Below are 19,586 nucleotides of genomic sequence, written 5' to 3' on the forward strand. Positions count from 1 at the left end.
TTGGGAGGAGCCCTGATACCTTTAGTTCTTTAAGTCCCTGCATGTATCTCCCTTCTACATCGTGTATCTGGTCCTTAAGATCATAGATATCCTGCAGGACATAGGAATGAACCATTGCATAAGAAGTATGGGGAAATAATTTATAGTCAAAAAAGCATTAAAAGGTTTACATGCATTTCTGTCAAATGCCAAAGCCTGCAAGAATTCACAGAAATTATAATTAATTCACAACAACTTGATGGAAATTAAGATTTGGTTTATATGCCTGAATCCAAGCCATCTCAAATAGGACAGAATTGTTTCAAATTTAACATAAAGTCTTACCTTAATATAAACTAAACTGTTAGCACCACATACATTTATGAACACAATAAATGCAATTACCAAGATAAACACAGAAATCTCTTGTGATTGAAAATTACGTTCTCATAACTCTTTCTTACTATTAAGAATCCAGAAGTTCTGTAGCAAAGAAAAACTCCTTCTAACCACAAATACAGTTTAGAACTAGCTCCAAATTCTCTGAAAACACAATTTACCCGTAATTCACTGAGGGAGGCATCAGGATCCACCAAACTGCTCGTGTCTCCACTTCCTCTCCTAGATGAGTTGCCACTCAGAGGAGTTGCACTTACTGAATTCCGAGATGATGGCTTAAAAAGGAAACAACTTTGTATCAGGAATCATATCATCATTTCTGGTATATTTGACATTACTCTATAAATTTCTTCAGTCATAGAAGACTCTTCTCTCATTGTCTTACACTTCTTAGTATTAGCTAATAGACAATATTTTCCATTTATTATTTCCCAGCACTTATACTTCTTGGTGAAATGTTGGTTTCTCTTTGATGACTTATCAGTTATCATAACATTATAGTTTTGAGTCATCTGTTGAGAAGACTTTCATAAGGAGGCTGTTAGTGCTGAAAAACTGTAACAGTTTAAAATATATCTAAAAATTATAGATTTCTGTCACTTATGATTCAGAATAAAGTCTCCAGTGAAATCTAGCATATGCATTTTTATAGTCCTAATCTCTAAAAATTCAACCTTACCCTGTTAAGTATTTCTCACACAGAAAATATATTCTATAAGAAACTAATACTTGCTAAAAGTAAACTAAAGAATGAAATTTTTTCCTTGGGAGATAAAAGACACAAAGCATTAATTTTGGAGACAAAAAAATACATCTGAAAATGTCTCTTTGCAAGCTCTTAAAAAACCCCTAAAAATACACCCTACTAAAACCCACAGCATTTATAATTTTGAATTATTTTAATATTTGTAAGTTTGTGGATGAACACTGACTTTCAATTATTTTTAAATGAAAAACTCTTACCCTTGAAAATATTTCTGAATGTGATTTTTCATTCTTTTCTTCCAGCTGAAAGAGAAAAGGGAAAGTGATCACAATACACCTTTTGCAATAACGGACTACTGACTCACCATCTTCTGTTCAAAGATACTGAGAAATATTTAAGAACAAAAAATGAAACAATAAAAAAAAACCCCAAAAGTTAGCCTAGATCAAGACAGAAAAAAATATTCAGCCTGAAATGTAGTTTTTTACCTCAATTGCAAAATAAATGAATGTTTGCAAAGAAAAAGCCATAAACTTTTTTTTAAAGTTTTAAAAAAGTCATTACCAATATTAAAGTACTGAACAACAAAACATGTTTCACTATTTCAAATTTCAACAGGGTAGTGACTACAACACTTAGTGGCATAACAAACATGAAGCTTCATGCAAGTGCACTTCAGACAATCAGTGACACCAGGGTGAATGTCCAAGTTATCAGAAAACACATTTGTTCATTCCATCTCTTTGGTGAAACCTGCAATTACATCAGAACAAAACCAATTCAGGTAAAAGCCCATAACTAAAGTGTACCAGTTAACAGCAACCTACAAAATCATTTCAACTCATATTTTATGTATTAAAGTCTAAGCAAAAGAACTACCACCCCCCTTTCTTATTTAGGAGACTGATATTGCAAAATTACATGGCAGATTTCCACATTTTCTACATTTATTTGAATCAAAATAGGTGGAATTAAATAAAGACCTTAACACATTGCAATATTTCAAAAACAAGTATGAATATATATTGAGTATAGTATTTCAAATATCTTGCTTCTCCGAGAACATCTGCTTTTCTCCCAGGCCGGGGCAAGCGATTTGGAAGTCTGCTACAATCACAGTAGAAACAAATGTTACTTTATGAGATCATTCTTTTTCCTTCTATTGTGGTTTCTGCAGAAGCAACATTCCACGTTTATAGCAGATTCACCATCTCCAATGATGTACTGAAATTGTAAATTGCAGATATTTGTCACTACTTAGATGAGAAAATGAAGTGAAGAATCCAATCGATCTGAAGCATCCCTTTAGAATAACTTAAAAATATAAATTTGGAATCTAATAATACATAATAATGATGATGATAATAAAAGCAACTGAGAAGGTGGCATAATTGCCAGTCTCAGCCTCCACGTTTTCTGTTAGCAGAACATTACTTTCAGAAAAACAGGTCTGTTAGAGAGAAAAAAGCTAAAATTTCAACTGGAAAAAGATGAGGGTCTCATGCTCTGAGCACGTACAGACCATAAACACCGTGCATTGTTACACTACAGGTTACATAGCACCATAAGGGCACTAAATCATCTAAACGCAGAATCACAGAAACAGTGGACGTAGGGGTACGCTACCTGTCACCTCGTCCAGCCTCCCATCCAAAGCACAACTGCTGCCAACAGTCCAGGGTGGCTGTGGCTTTATGCAGCTTCTGAGACTGGAGGTTCTTCGCCCTTGCTGTAACCAGAGTGCAATGCTAACCTTCTTCCAGAGCTTCTTGCGGTGTCTAGTCTGAACCTCCTGAGCTGCAGCGTGAGGCTGCTGCCCCTTGTTCCTCTGCTTGGCACAGGTACGAAGAGTCTGCATCTTACCTAATGAAGCAGTTGCTGGCTGCTCATCACCACATAGCATCCGCTTTGCCCAAATAAATAAGCCCAGTTGTCTCAACCTCTCTTCCTACTGCATGTGCTAACCCTGTTATTTCAAAGACATGCCCAAGACCAAGAATTTCCCTATTTTCTTCCCCACTATTAAACACGAAAGTTTTGACTGCAAGTAACAAGGATTTCTAGAACTTAGAGCAGCAATAAAGAGCAGGCAGATGGGTTTGGGGTAAACAATGTTCAGACTAAAGGGAGGCCCAGGGAAAACCATCATGATAATTTTCCTGTAACATGCCCTATTGGCTTGGGTTTCAGTACGAGCATAGCCAACAACGAATGTTCCAGTAACAGGTCCTGACAAAATCTCATCATGGATGAACAAACACTAAAATGCACTAACAAGGGCACAGTTATAAGTATTTAGTCACTAAACCAAACAGTAGTATTCCAAAACTACACAAAAAAAACCCTAGATATTGTTAATTTCTATGAGGAAAAAAAAAACCCACCATGTTTTGCATTCAAGAGATGCTTAAACTCATCACATACATGCACAACGTGAAGTGTTAACACTTGTTACATGCCTCCAGCAACAGGCAAAATCCCCTTTAAAAATCAAGCAGCATGCTTTCAAAAAAATTCAGACTCCAGACATTTTTATACAAAAGCCAGCCCCAATCCCTCAACAAACCTATCTGCCACTAAATAACTCTGAATGCTTTTACAGTTATCTACTCTTTCAGAGGATGAAAAGAAAATCCATGGTTAGTAAGTTTGCTGTATTCACCACAGCGTAACAAGCAGCATTACACTCACACTATTCAAACCTTGGACATCATCTGCATCGGAAACAATGCTTCCCCTGCGGTTGGAACGACTGAAATAGTCGGCAGCAGTTTCACTTCGATCAGAAAAATCAGAGGACTGATAAGGAGAAGAGTGAAAGCGAACTGAAGAGGATACCACAAAACTAACAAAAGTTTATTTAAAAAGAAAAACAAACAGGAAATCCTAACTTAAATCTCCATTATTGCAATTTATTCTAGCTTTTCTAATAGTTTAACTGCTTTAAGATGTTTATTACTCTTCTAAATTTTTGCTATTTTAAATGTGTCTATATGAATAAAATGTGCCACACTGATAGGAATACTTTAGTCAGCACATGTAATGTTTTTAAACACACTCTTCACATGTTTATTATTCTTATAGCTTACAGTGTCTAAAACTAAAAGCAATGAACATTTATTATTGATTCATTTTCCTCATTTGGAGTAATATAAAAAAGGTATAGAGCTACAAAAGACTTTAGTACTAATATAGAGTGAACACAAGCTAGAAAAATTACCCTTTTTTAAAAAAGGTTTCTAGATTAGAAAACAGATTATATAATCAGAAGTTGATAAATAAAAGTTATTATTTTTCTCTACAAATGTTGTATTTTCTTCAAATCAGCACAATCCCAACACTATTAATTCCGAATATGATCTGGGCTTCCTCTAATTCACCATTTTTAAGAGACCTTATAAGAGAAGACAAGCTTACTCCCCAAAGCTGCATGTCAGACAGGCACCTAAAAAGGTGAGGAAAAAATGCCAGTGCTACAACTAACTGGTAAAAAAGGCAAAATATATTAACCACATTACAGTAATTACAACTGCCATGGAAATGCAAGTGAAATATTTAACTGAGAAAACATTATGCACATTAAACAGTATTTAATGAGAAGAGTAGGTTTATCACAAGTGTTGTATTGATAACATTCTAGTTCAAAATGTAGAAAGCTACTGTGAACATTATACTTCAAGATGTTTTCTCATACAATCACTTTTAAAACAAACAGTTTGAAAATACGAAATTTTCCTGGTTTAAAAAAATAATTCTTAATTTATTTGTACTTGATATACATGAGTGATGTAGCCTTATCTTATTCTGATTAAAAGACAGTGATCTTTTACACAAATGTGACCAGTTACACATAAAATAGTTCACAGATGAACACCTGTCTCAGATTATGCATGTTTAGAACTACAGAACTTGTTTTTTTTGGCACTGCTAGGTTATGTTCTACTTCTCTGACAAAGAATTTTCCAGCTAGATCTACATCTATGTTTTAAATAGCATCTTTATTTTTTTCAAATAATGAGGTAAATAAATTTTCATAGTTAGAAATTTGGATAAACTTTCTTATTTCACTTGTATTTCACACAGTATCAAGATGCTGAACAGAATTCTGCTTCTATGAATTATGCTCATAGCAAACAACTGCAGGACTATAATCTATGACAACATGGTTCTCTTTCATTCCAAACTAACTTATCTTTGCTGTTGAAAATCCCATATGTCCGATCAACCTTACTGTTCCTCCTTATACACTTTTTGTACTTCCCATATCTTTCTCAATGGGTTTATCAAAACCATTACAGTTTAAGATGGAGATGCACCGTACAGTTTTTCACCAGTGTTTTCTACTCTGTTTCCATCTTCTCTCCTACTTTTTCTTTTGATTTCCAGCGAGTACTGAAGCTGAATTCCAATGCACTACCCAGAGTGAAATCAAAATATTAACCATGGATACAGTAGAAAGTGAAAGTTAAGTTACAAGTAAGATTTTAACTTCACCTGCTTTTCAGATTTCATTAAACAAATACTTTGAATTCTATTAAACATCCACTAGTGTGAGTGTATGGTACCTTGGCATCATTGGAATCACAGATACATAATGAGATCTGATATATATTTCTACGTACAATTTGCTTTCAATAAATGAATCTTAACACTTGCTGTGAGAAACTAAGATGCCAAGTATTATTTTCACAAATCAAGAGACTTTACAGATAGATGTTAGTACCTCTGAGGTTTTGGAACTTCATTAAGCAACAGCAAAATTGCGTTTTTTCCTACATCCTCAAAAATTAACTCTCACATCTGTTGTAGCTGAAAACACTCAGTTTCTGACAAATCTGTTCTTTTTTTTAGTCTCTATAACATTGTTAAGAATATGTGAAAAATTAAAAAAGGATCAGACATTTCAATTTAACTCATACTAGATCACTGATCTACTTTTTTGTGTAGCATGATAAATGAGCAGCTGTACCAATGAAACTAAGACAGTTGTTCTGCGGCAGAAACAGAGCAGTACTATTTAAAAATCACTTTGCAGCAAAAAAAGCCATCTTTGGAATGACACTTTTAACACAATGCAGATCCAGGAACAAATTTCTCTCAATTTTCAATTCCAGTCACTATAAAAATGAGCCACCTACTTCTAACTGCATGATACAACAAAGTTTGCATGAGTCCTCTTGCTCAAAAGAAAGGTTTCCTCACATATATTATAGTAACAGTTTCATGTGCCTGTCCCAACTATGACATAAGGTGGTAACCCCAACAACATACTATACTCCAGTTTCCATTGGCTTCCATTTATATACATGAGAAACATTTAAAAGATATTTAGAAAAAACAAATTCCTTACTGCTTCCACACTTGACTGACTCACTCCTAAAACTTTACATCTTGCTAAAAATCACATCTCTGACAAACTACATTTTTTTGATGCAGAACTAAAAAATCCAGTCTGCATATCGGTCAGTAAGATGATCCCCAGTGTGAACACTCATAAATGTTGTGTGTTAGTATCAAAGCATTCAGCAAACCATGCAAGAGGAATGCTCACCACAGGACTACTTCGAACTGAGCTTGCTCTTGAAGAATAACTGTATTCGGATGGCTAAAGGAAAGTTATGAAGGCAATTTTCACCATTTTCATAGATTTTTGTCACCAGAAAACAAAGATATGAAAACCAACCAAAAGCCTATTACACTTACAGTGCGAGAACTATATGAGCTATGCAATCCATCGCCACACAAAGATGCCTGAGAAAGAGGGAATGAAATACCATTTATATTCTGTCTCAGAAGTAACTATGCCTCTCATACATTGTAATTTTTATGCACTGTAATGTACTCTAGCTTATCCCATCTATGCATTTGCCAATTAACATTATACTTTTTGAAAGAATAAACAAATTATAAAAATTTCCTCTTACTATTATATATTGGAGATTTATATCTGGAAATAGACATCCAAGAATTTCCTTGAAAAATAGACAAATTTTTTAAAATATCAAGTCTTAACTATTTTCAGAAGAAAACGCAACTAAATATTTGAATTGCAATTTGGTTTTTACTGTTCTGAAGCCTTCCAAAGTTTTAATCCGCCCTGGGAACTGAAGCTATATTGTGCACTTATCAATTTATTTCGTGCTCACCCATTCAGGTTTTCCTAAAAGAGAACGTTTCAAGGTGCAAGGCTGAAATCTATTTATGCAGAGGATAAAAAAAGCAGCACTAGGCAACACAATTTAAAAAAAAAGCAGCACTAGGCAACACAATTTAAAAAAAAATATTACAGTCTCATGCTGCTTTCCTTTTACCTTTGAAGGGATCTCTAGTAGAAATTAGAATTATATATATCTATTAGAATTATATGTAATAGCAGTCATTATGGTCTTGCTCTCTCACTGGATCTTCAAATGTTTTCTCAAGAATATGCACAAAGCCAAAAAAGTTAGTTATCTGTGTTTGTAATCCCAGCACAGAACAAGCCCTCACTAACTACATAAAAATATTCCGTAAGAAAACTTCATGACTTTCCATAGATTTAGCATGCCTCTAAACGGCAGTGTAAGTTGGATTTGAACTATTGCAGCGGTAAAAGGCATAGTTTCAGGCATGCATGTCGCTATCTTAGTCATTCTTACAGCAATTGCAGCTACTATTTTATTTTTTTTTAAGATGCAGATTAGGTTTTCATCCTATTACATTTTTCTATTGTTATATTTAAGTATGGCATCTTATTTGAAAATATTTGAAGTGTATCTATCACAAATTTCTGTCATCTCCTGACAATGATTTTGCCCACTCAAATGCTTAAATTCTTTAAATACTTTTTCTAGCATTATACATGCAGTTGTTTAGTATGCTTGGATTAACCTGTCGTAACCTCAGTGTTCTTCAACATCATTGTTGTATTCATAAACTTTTGCTTGTCTGTAAGATGATCAGTAATGCAGCAACACCTAAAATACTTTGAAGAGGCAATTTAACAATGTTAAAGACATGAAATTGAATGCCTCCACAAAATGAAACACACAAGCTGCAGCTTTATTTAAAAATATGAAAAAAAAAAAAGGCACGTATGATGCTGTCAAGCCTCATGGCCATACAATACAAATTTAAGGCAACCATGCAAATGGTGCTTACGAACCAAACTGATACTTCTTATCAAACCAGTGTTTACAGAAGGAGACACCTATGAAGAAAAGTGTAATTTTAGATTTCTGAAGGCCGTTCAAACATCTGAAGATAAGCAAGATTTTATTTTACATTGTACTAACCCTGTAACTTCTAGTTGTTGCCACTGGATCACTGTATAGAGAAGATGACTGTAGTGTGAAGAATAGAAAAAGTCAGAAACACTTTTTCCGCATGCATTAAATTTTATCTACTGCTTTATACTCCTAGAAAGTTCTAAAGATTGAAATACTAAATTTTAAGTGTATGATAGACAAGAACTTTGAGAAAAGTGAGGATAAACACTCCAAGAAAACCCATTATCTTTGAAATCATAATCCAAAGCATTAAAGCAATCTAGGATTTTTATCAGAAGATTTGTACAAGCAAATAAGAAATTAAGTAGTTTTCAAAAGACATCAATTTCTTCTTGTGACTTACTTAAACCTGACCATGACTGTAGCTGCAAGTACTGGAAGGTACTAGCAATCTCATGACAGAACACTGATTCATCATTTATATTGCTGTGGAAAGTAGTACATTGGTGCTAAGCTTTTAAGACTTTTTGTTGTTGCTTTTTAAAAACAGAACTTTGAAGAAGCAAGTATCACAGCTGCTAGTTGTTTTCTTTATATCATACTGCAATCATGAAATAGAAGTTATTTTAAATTTAAAATCCCACATACGTAGAATACAGTAACTTGCATGTTATCCATTCATTTTATAAAAGGCAACCCTTAAAAGCAAGAAATACAATTGTAACTACTATTAGCTGTAATAATTTGCAGTGTTATAGAAGGAAAGAAAGAATTTTGCTTCACATAGTGTAAGTAAGCAAACCCAAGTATATGTACTTTATACACATGAAAAAACTTAATATAGGAAGTGGAGACAGACCCGAGTATGGTAGGAAGGAACTGGTTTACTATATCTAAGGCTGCTATAATTTCTTTGATCATAGTAAATTCCAGTCTGTGGAAGGAAAAAAGAGAAGAGAAAACAAAGGTCGCATCTGTAGATCTTGTAAATAAAAGTTCTATCTCAACATTGCCCAAACGTTCCCAAGTTTAAAACTTGTAGAGAATGCTGTAAAAATTTTCTCTATGGTTGACCCAAAATCCATATAACTTTCTGAAGTAAAGTGTAAAAACCCCCAAAACTACCTATGTCCTCTGTATATGAGCATTATCTGTATTTTTAATGCCATGTCCAACCAAAGTGGTAAATACTTTTTTTTCCTCCCTAATAAATAAGGAAACCCTGAAATTTTATCTAAACCCTGACAAGTACAGTATGAAATATATGAAAAACATATTTGACAAAACTTGCTAGCAATGAGTACAATGACTTGCTTGATTTTTTTTTTCATTAGATATCATCCTGAATCACAGCATTTGGGGAGAAAGAAGGACAGAAATTCCTAAGAATTTAATAGGGGACGGATGTTTATGTGATGAGCTTTAGCCTGTACCCTACCACTGTTCTTTACACCAAGCTTGCATGCTGAAAGCCTAGCAATTATGCTTTGGCCTATTTCCACTGTGCTTTGACACTTCCTACCCAAATTGCATATATATGCACATGCAAGGAAAAAATTGATATACACCTATAAAGAAGGAAAAACAAAGATGAAGACATGGCAAAAAGTAGTGCTTTCAGAATGTAGCCCTTGGCATCTCAGTAGCCAGAAAGATTCACATTATTCATTTATTTAAGAACTGAGGGAACAAGGTGCCAAAACCCTCTGAAAAATTACATCCAAAATACTTAATTTCTTGGCACTATATTCATATATGTTACAGACTGAACTGTCTAGAGCAGTTGCTGGAAGATCACAACAGATCTCAACAGTTCACTGGGTTAACGTCAAGGTTTATGGTAAGTTCAATCTGCTTTACACCTACATTTAAAATATCCCTGATAGGAGACAAAGTGTAAATAATAGAACATGTATCTCCGTCTTGACTGAATAAACTTTAATTCAGAGAAGCATCACTGGTAAACATTTCCAAGAGTCTTCCCCAAGCCTCCAATAGAACGTGATTTCTATTCAGCTGATTCCATTCAGGGGATTCCACTGCCATAAGCACAGTTTCAAACACTCAATTTCAGGTCAGAATTTGGTCAATACCGGAAGTTTATTTTTTCCTGAAAACATTTATGTGTATATATATATACACACATGCATTTATTTATATTAGCAAGCTAATACATTTATCCATAACTGCGTCAGTACATAACTCTACAGAGTTAGTATACTTGTAATAAATACTATAGTAGAAAACTAACCAATAAATCTTTATGGGAATAAGCAGCTTTCTTCTTTGAACTATGAGATTCACTGTAAGCATGACCCTAAGAAGAAAATTTAGAAAATTAATACCACTATATAACAGCATCTTCAATCTTAAAAGATAAAGAAGTCAAAAATCTTAAATCCTTATGTTTATCACCTACAACAGAAACACCACAGAAAATTCTAACTACAGGATTGGAATAATAAGCCATACTTCAATTGCTGGGTAAAAAAACCTGATACGTGAAACAATAACCGACCTTATCTCGGTTAACACAAACTTGGCTTAAGCCAGTGTTCACATTTCACAAAAAATGTAAAACTAATAAATAAACAAAAAAATAAAATCTTACTACTAAAGACTATATTAAGCACTATATTGTGTTTGCCTGTCTGTAGGTAATTCAGATAACACTGCTGTTTAAACAAATTCAGCTTCTTAAGCTGCTTACATACTCCTTTTCGTGGTACTTGGTGCTTGTCTTTGCTTAAGGAGACACACACACAAATCTTACCTGGCATAATACCAGTGAGAACGTGATACACCCTACTACCACTTCGTAACAATAAGGAGGAACTTTTTCAAGTAAAGGTATACAAACCACCTGCATCTCAGGACTGAAATAGTTTTCCACTAGATAAAGTTTCTGTATGGAAATGGAAAATACAGATATATGCATATACACATTTGTTTTTTTTAAAAAATATGCCCTATAAGTCTAATCTGTGTATGTCACTTCACTACAAAGTTTAGAAATAACAGATAAATACTAAAATGTGCTTACAGTAAGACAGTTCTCTCTGATATGTGACTTTATTACACCTTCTCCCAGAAAACGTTTATACATGCATTCTATGGAGAGTGTTAGAATTGTACTGCTATTCTAGGTCTGAAAGGGTGATGGCACAAATTTATATGCTTTCTGAAATCAATCAAAGTAGCTCATTAGTGTCATTGCATATTAAAAACAAGGCACAAAAGCAGCCTGCACTCAAATTCATGCAAAGTGTTGACATACAGGGACTAAGTATCTTGCAGATCTATCCTTAGCACTGTCGAACTGATTAAAATCATGGAGTTAAAAAAAGATAAAAATTTGCTTTTATTCAAAGAATGACTAAAAGATTTCAAAGGAAATTACAAGAAAACATTCTACTAATTATGAACATTTATACATGAAGGAACGCCATTTATCCCATGTAAAGGGCGTTCTGAGGCTGGAACATTTTAATAAGTTTTTTTTTTTCCCCCTCAATAGCATCCCAATTTCTGAAAAGTGAGATAATTTTGAACAGCAGTAGGTTACGTGAAACATTTCACGTGGTTTTGGTAACAGAATTTTAGATAATTAAGCAAAGTCTCATACAGTAGAACGTATTAGACAGTATTTGTTAGGTTATGTGACAACAGGCTCATCTCCACACGGGCAAAGGAGCCCAGAGGACCACCAGCCAGCCCCGCTGCTGGGACATGAAACCCACCAGTTGTGGGGGCTCCAGGGCACCTTACAGACCCAGGGAGGTTACTGCCCACAGGGCATGGAAGACATTACAGGATGCAGGGGAATAGCATCTTGGAATCAGGTGAGGAATCAAAGATGGGGAAAGGAAGGGAATAAAGGTGTTTTCCGAAGGAGAAAGTGAGAAAAAGGAGGAATATTGGGATGAAAGGGCCACCTGTGTGTAAAAGGAGGAATATTGGGATGAAAGGGCCACCTGTGTGTAAAAGGAGGAATATTGGGATGAAAGGGCCACCTGTGCGTAAAGAGACTGCTGGTCTATCAGATTTGGCAACTTAACAATACTTATGAAAACAGCTTTTTTTATAATAGCTTAGCCTTGTGTCCCCACGTTTCTTGTCACTCAGCAACAGCAAAACTGGTGGAGTTCATACATATTTTTTTTTTAACATAAAAGCTTGAAAATTCAAGATTTGTTTTTTCAAGTTAATTTAAAACTTCACAGGTGTAACTTAGCCATTCTGACTGTAGGTAATGCAAAATCCAAAATGTTACTTAGTATCATCCTAAGCTTTCTTAAAAAACAAAACAAAACAGAAATTGAAGGTGGTTTGAGAGCATTACATGATATACTATTAGAATGCTAAGGTATTACTCCACGAATTTTCAACATGAGAACTGCTAAGAGGATTATAAGAAAGAGTTTCGAAAGAGTTTGTCTATTGACATCCGAAAATTCCTTCTAGAGATCAAATTAACATAAAAAATACCCTGGTTTTAGATTTTTTTTATTTGTTTATAAATTAATATAGGCCAGGTTTAGTTCCTATTATTTCATATTGTTTTCATATTATCTCAATAGTTCCAACATATCCAGTACTCATATGACATTCAATTATAATTTAATGTTATTAATGTAATTTACAGACTATGGTACTTTTTTGTGTTGCTAAAAGTATTACCCTGCAGTACCCATAGGACACTGTAGCAGTTGTAACCAACTTAATTTTTTTAAATAGTTTTTATTTTTAGGTGTTACTTCCTGATAAGCAACTTTGCTATCAGACAATAGAGACAGATCACTCAGATAATCATCATCACAACACTTAACTTACACCTTTACTTAACTATTAAAAGCTTAACAGTCTACTAACATATATTTAAGTTGCCTAAACTAGGAATACCACAAAACATACAGAAATATCCATTTCTGAACATGAAAAATTTCTGTTTGCTACAGCCTCAACTGCAGGACTAACATCACAACATAACTGAGAAAAAAGGTTTCCTGCCATAACTTTTAGCAACATTTTTGTACCTATGAAGGTTGATGGATAACATTTGCCACTTTATTTTACTTCTCTTTTGGGTATATTTAGAAGAGAGAGACTAATTCCCTTCAAACTTGAAGTCATCTTTAAGACAGAACCCTCAACACTTTGTTTGAGCCCTCAAACTTGCTATCACAAAGTGTTTGAAGACATCAATCATTGCAGCAGGCCAACTAATACCATTTTCTATAAAGAGCATGCTTTCACCAAACTCCTGCTTTGGTAAGTAGACACAAAAAAACATTATCATGTGAACACATCAAAGCATGCTTGTTCCAGGCTACACACCACAAGATCTCTCCTTCTGGAGGCACTTGCTCTGCTCCTGTGAGACCCACTGACATCCAAAGAACTCTTAAGAACAAAATCGTAAAAAATATATCAACGTATAAAATAATTTCAAAGAGCTCTAATGATAACTGTTAATCTTCACTGAAAGGCATAAAATAAGCAAGGTGGTCAAAGAAATTCCGGGTGAGCCCCTCCAAAATGAGCTCAGTTACCTGCTGAATTCAAGTTCTATTCTTTAGTCAAGGGCCAATTATTTAATCTGTCTTTGCATGTTTAGCGTTAACCAAGGCAAGAGCAGATCTGAGCAAGTCTGTAGCAGCTCACAAGTTCGTAAGCGTTGCCATAGGGTGTATTTCACACGCTTTTTCCGTAAAACATTTACCATTCGCAAAGCAGGCAACAAAAATATCTGTGTGATAAATTGCAGAAACACCTAACACCAGGACTTGCAAGACTTTACACAAAATTCAGTTAATCAAAACTTACATTTAATTGCTGAAACATCTTGGTAAGTGACAATCACTTTTTTTTTTTTAAGTCACACAAAGAAACAGTTTATTCCACCTTCCGAAATAAACAAACTGAACACCTTTATTTTAGTTATTTGTCCCTCTCCTGGCCTATATAATCTAGATCAAAGACAAGCTTATTTCTAGGCAAATCTACTAAAACCAGGAAAATGTTTACAAGCTCTCCATAAAAACATTCTTTAGCACTGTATATGACCTAAAGAGGATGCAGGAGAGCCTATACAATACAATAAATACTTATATTAGCAGTCTTTGGGATACTTTGCATCTTTCAGCAATGAATAATATATCCCCACATGCTCAAAGAAAGAAAACCCTGCATCACGTCAAACTTTTTTAACTTGTATCCTCAGGTACTACTACTTTTTCTTCCACAAAGATTAAAGAAATACAATAATAGTTAAAGTGCAAGAAAAGACACAACAGTGAGCAGACGACCACCAGCTCAGTTTGGAACGAAAGCCCAAGTCACAAATCAGTGTTACTCATGTTCAATAAGTGGCTTGATGCAGGATGACTGAGACAGCAATAGTATTTAGTTCATTAAATAAAATTTTCCTGTTTGCAAAATTTCTGAGACAGGGAAGTAGGGAGATTTTTTTCCCATTGGACTTATCTAAACTAAACCAGTGTTTGATCATTAATAGCACCTTCACACATGAACCACGAGATTTGATGTGTAGTAACAACCAGAAGACAATTGACAGCTTATGTAGGAACCTTAAAACTCTTCCATTTCAATACAAGGCAATTAATCCTTATAATTGGCAATATCTGAAGCCTACATGAGTACAATTATTCAGCTTTTTTAAAAAGAAATAAATTATATTAGACTGAAATAACACTAAAAGATGACACTGAAAACTTGTCATTAAATATGTCATTTCAAATAATTGACTGTTGAACTACATATATTTCCAAACAGTTTCCAATTACTTTCGACAACGTAAATATACTGTAAATAATGTAGAAAAGTTAAGAGGTATTTATAGTAAAAACATAGTCAAATAATTAAAACATGACAGCTGAGATTCTCGTTAAATGCAAAGATTAAAATACACAAAAATAAACTACCTTGTTAATATTGATGGCAATAAAACACCAGATGAACTTTAATATTACATGTGACTTAAAATACCAACTCCGAAACTGCTAATGCTTGGAAGACTTCAAGCATCATCTGCTCCCTAAGAAAATGAAACCAAAACTCAAACTGTTGTGGGTTTGGGTTTTTTTAAACACCATGATGGAAAAGGAAAAGTATACAGTTAAAACACAAACCAAATATGAATGTCGACTGGACCGGTGAGAATACCTGGCCCTCTCTGAATCTTCCTGAGAAAGAAGAAATGCAGAGTTATTTCATAGAGGGAAAAAAAAAAGAAAAAAAAAAGAAAATTACAAAGTAAAAGCAAGCAGAGGTTAGTAACATGCTGTTAGCACTTTTAATGCCATGTATTATTCTGAATAATCCATCATGGCAAGTGAATTCATACAAGTCAGAAGAACTGTGATTTCACCTGATTTGGGTAAGTATTCCAACACTCTGCATTAGGAGATGTAAATAAGGGAGATTAATATAATTAGTCAGTCAATCTTTCTTCTGATTACTGTATTAAGGCAGAAAAAAGTACAAAATTTTTAAAATTTAAAAAATAAAGTAAAAATTAAAAAACCTAAAAGCTTTACAAAATTACATTAGTAAGAAGTTTACTGTATAAATTACTGCAGTCAGACTGTGAACATTTTACAGAGTTATTTTAGCCCTAATAGAGATGATCATTCTCAGTTTCCTCATACATATTTCAGATTTTCTCCTCTATTATAGGAACAAAGCTTCTTAAGCAAATTGATCAATTTTAAGTTCTTTAGGGAGTTCTGCTCTACAGTGACAGTGGAAATAATAAGCCTAAAATAAAATTCAGGAGAGGACAATTAGCTAAGGCACCTTAATATCTTTTGTTCTGTTGAAAGATTAGAGAATGTTCATTTTGGCTCACACAAAGGAATATGTGAGAAGCAGCAAGACAAAAATACAACTAATTTAAAATTGAACATTAAAATGCTTCATGTGCTATAAGTTTCTCAAATTTTTAGTTACAGTAGGTACGCATGTTAAGAATAACCTTAGTTTTAAACCATCCCATTTGAAGGCTACAAAAGGGCTCTAAAACTAGGAATCCTTCCTTAAATTACTCACTTCCTACAGTTTACAGTATGTCAAACTAATCTAAAGATCGTAAGGCAGTTATCTTTAGAGTTCAAAGCTCAGCCTCCAGATCATAGATGGACGTCTAGAGCTGTTTTTCATACTGCTTAGGGTCACACAGTTACTTTCTACACTATCACTGGATACATTAACCTGTTTAATATTCTTTCGTGACTCGTCAAGAGGTCTAGTTAGCACTCCGCAAGAAAATAATTTCCCAAAGTTGGGGGGGGGGGGGGGGGGAGGAAGAGAGGTTAATTTCACCATGACACTTTAGTCTTCCTCCCGATAGTGTCTACTTTGAGTTGTAAAATGAACTTTTATGCTATATATTTTTTCAACACATTGTAGTCAGATCGTTGCCAATTTTAAATCTACTTTGTGCCTGTGGTCTAAACGGACAAATACCTGTTAATAACATTTGCAGCTTGCAATTTATATAAAATTCCTCTTAATTGCCAGCATAACACACCACTTAATAATATGCTCCTACAACGCACAACTTGAGCTGCTGATACAATTTTCTGGACATTTCTGCAGGTAATTAGGGTAACAAGTCTCCTCCTGACATACAATCAGGAAACAGAAAGCCAGTGTTAAGTGTTCAGCATATTCAGGTCAAAGGACAGTAAGTACTGCAGCACATACTGCAAACAGCTGCTGCTGGTAGCTATCAAGCTTGATTTCTAAGAATTTAAGTTTGAAATATGCACTTTAAGACAGAAGTCAGGGCTCTCAATCTAGGAAAGAAGCACACATCTGCTCAGAAACCTGCAGCAGACGTGCCTCATGAGTGCAAAAAGAAGGTGGCATTCAACTGGGTGGCAATAATATCAAAATGAGATCACTTACAAATACAATTTCTGTTCCACAGTTTGGAAGCCCTCAGTTCTCCAACAAAAATAAATCTAAACATGCATTCCACCCAGGGATACCAGAAACCTATGTTGTTCTTTATAGGTGACATGAGAACTAACACACAGATGTCAGCCAGACAAAGAGACAATATACAGCGCAGCTTTTGCAAATGAAATTCCAACGACAGTTCCAGGGTTTCTCAACAGAAGTGCCGATGAACTGTCACAGTAGTTTTAACTATTTGAAGTTATGGTTAGTCTTGGCATGCATTACTGAAATCATCTTGATTCAAAACATTTACACAGTAAACACTTCCCTAAAACCAGAAAACCTCACATCTCCCATGTGCCTTTTCAAGAGGTACATCAAGGCTTGAAAGGAACTTTCTAAAGAAACATTGCACTAAATTAGTATAAATTGACCAGCAGCTCTCTCAGATTGTAACTCAACTATTTCTACTCCTTCCTACTTAGTGGATTTAATGTAAATTAATCAACAGTCACATATTTTATCATTATGAATTGAAAACAAAGAGCGAGGGGTAAAAGGATGCAAGTGATGCATGGGGTGTATATCCATATATAGTCTATAGGCAACTGTTTTCAGTAATAAAACATTCTGAAATGACACACAGCAAACCATTAGTAAATTACTTCCTCCAAACCCTATGTTAGTTCTCCGAGTGGCAAAAACATGCACAACAGGTGGTTTTAGCCTACCATCCATTTCTGGATATGAGCCCATTTTCTATCATATGAATGCTGAGAAAACTACAGAATGTAAAAACAAACAAATCATTTAGAATATAGATTAGTCACCACTCAAGACTGGATTCCTAAATCAAAAAAATCTGGAAAAATCTAAGTTAATTGCCATGTAATCCTCAGCATAATATCAGATACCTACAGCAGTTAGAAGACTCAAAGTATGCAATAATGAGAATCGTATAAAATCGAGGCAAAAATATGTTTTGTAAATTGCACTTGTTACCACACCAATCCCCCCCAATATCAGCATTTACATGAATCTGAATGTAATAATGATAAATACCAAGTCTTTTGCACGCTATGTCAAAACCTGAGTCAAATGCAAAAACCATGAAATAACCAGACTGCTTAAAATCTAGTTCCTAGGGTTTTTTGCTCAAGAAATGCAAACTTTTTTTTTTAGAAACATGTGGAGCAACACATAACTATATGTGTAAATATTATCCCAATTCTATTATTTTTTCTTAAATAAAGATTCTGACAAAAGGTACTTATTGTGAATACTTCCAGTATAATCCACATGGGAAGAAATTGACTGAAACCTGCATATTCGAAGTCACATATCCAAATTATCCACTTACTAAGAATATTATATAGATTAAAATGGAGCAACATCCTTCTCTCTACTTTTTCATAGTTGTTTATCCTATACATTAGGCAGTGTACATTTTGGGTATGGTCACATTTATTGTTTATGCTGTGCTGCCAGTTATCCATATTTACATGGACCTTTTGCACAGCAACAACAAGCAAAGAAACTGCCACGTGTTAAGTGATTGTTCTTATAACAGCATGAAAGTCACCAGGGTGATTCAGTCTCAAATCTAGTAATTTAAATCCAGACAACATTAAACTTCACATTAGAAGTTGAAAACTGTTCCTCTCCATGCAAAATTATTTATGCAAGTCTGAGTTCTGGACATTATCATTATGTTCTCTTCTGCTTATTTAAAATCAAATAAGCAGTCATAAGAAAGACTCAGTCCTTTAAATATCTCGAGATAAACATTTAGATTAATCTTTGTCCAATTTTGATGGCTAGCATTGAATTTACTGCATTTGTTAAATGTAAAACATCCAAGCATCTGATTTTGCCGGTAAAACTAGAATTTAAAATCACATAAAAAATATTTTAGTTTTCATTTGAAAGCAAGAATGCTAATAGCCTATTTTGTATAGCAGATTTTTTCCACAATATGAGCGTAACTATTAAAGAAGTTCAAAATGAACGTTCAGATTAGTATTTTGTGAGGTGCTATCCACAGGTAAATACAAAGCAAGGTATTCTTTTCACCACAACAGTATATAACCTAAAGGGAAAGGGAAGGGTATCGAGGGGAGAGAGAATCTAACAGTTACCTGATGCTGAAAAGACTAGCATGCAGCTGAATTACAGCAAAAGACAAAATCTGACGCAGGTATAAAAATAAAACACATGATGAATTTTAGTAAAGGTTTGCAACAATTCCTGATGATTTACACTACCTCTTTCTGCTGTCGCTCCAGCTCTCGCATGCGTATATCTCTTGCTTCTGCTCGAGCCGCCCGTTTGGCTGCGAGCCTGGCTTCTGCCTACAAGCAAATTGAAAA

General features: G+C 34.4%; 1 protein-coding gene across 2 annotated transcripts in view; it reads right to left on the minus strand.

The window, feature by feature from the left end:
- LRRFIP2 (LRR binding FLII interacting protein 2) overlaps positions 1 to 19,586 on the minus strand; it is a 59,112-nt gene that overhangs the window by 19,393 nt on the left and 20,133 nt on the right. Inside the window, exons 3-17 of one of the 2 annotated variants that reach the window (XM_086614290.1) lie at positions 19,482 to 19,568; positions 17,949 to 17,999; positions 15,444 to 15,497; positions 13,630 to 13,695; positions 11,570 to 11,611; positions 10,544 to 10,609; positions 9,152 to 9,226; positions 8,359 to 8,406; positions 8,229 to 8,273; positions 6,788 to 6,835; positions 6,636 to 6,689; positions 3,776 to 3,883; positions 1,342 to 1,386; positions 540 to 653; positions 20 to 91 (exon numbers count right to left, since the gene is read on the minus strand). In XM_086614290.1, the coding sequence (XP_086470416.1) occupies positions 20 to 91; positions 540 to 653; positions 1,342 to 1,386; positions 3,776 to 3,883; positions 6,636 to 6,689; positions 6,788 to 6,835; positions 8,229 to 8,273; positions 8,359 to 8,406; positions 9,152 to 9,226; positions 10,544 to 10,609; positions 11,570 to 11,611; positions 13,630 to 13,695; positions 15,444 to 15,497; positions 17,949 to 17,999; positions 19,482 to 19,568 (975 nt within the window). The remainder of the gene's footprint in view (positions 1 to 19; positions 92 to 539; positions 654 to 1,341; positions 1,387 to 3,775; positions 3,884 to 6,635; positions 6,690 to 6,787; positions 6,836 to 8,228; positions 8,274 to 8,358; positions 8,407 to 9,151; positions 9,227 to 10,543; positions 10,610 to 11,569; positions 11,612 to 13,629; positions 13,696 to 15,443; positions 15,498 to 17,948; positions 18,000 to 19,481; positions 19,569 to 19,586) is intronic. The other variant, XM_086614291.1, reaches the window with a different exon arrangement.

Source organism: Tauraco erythrolophus, chromosome 7, assembly GCF_009769465.1.
Source record: "Tauraco erythrolophus isolate bTauEry1 chromosome 7, bTauEry1.pri, whole genome shotgun sequence".
NCBI lineage: Eukaryota > Metazoa > Chordata > Aves > Musophagiformes > Musophagidae > Tauraco > Tauraco erythrolophus.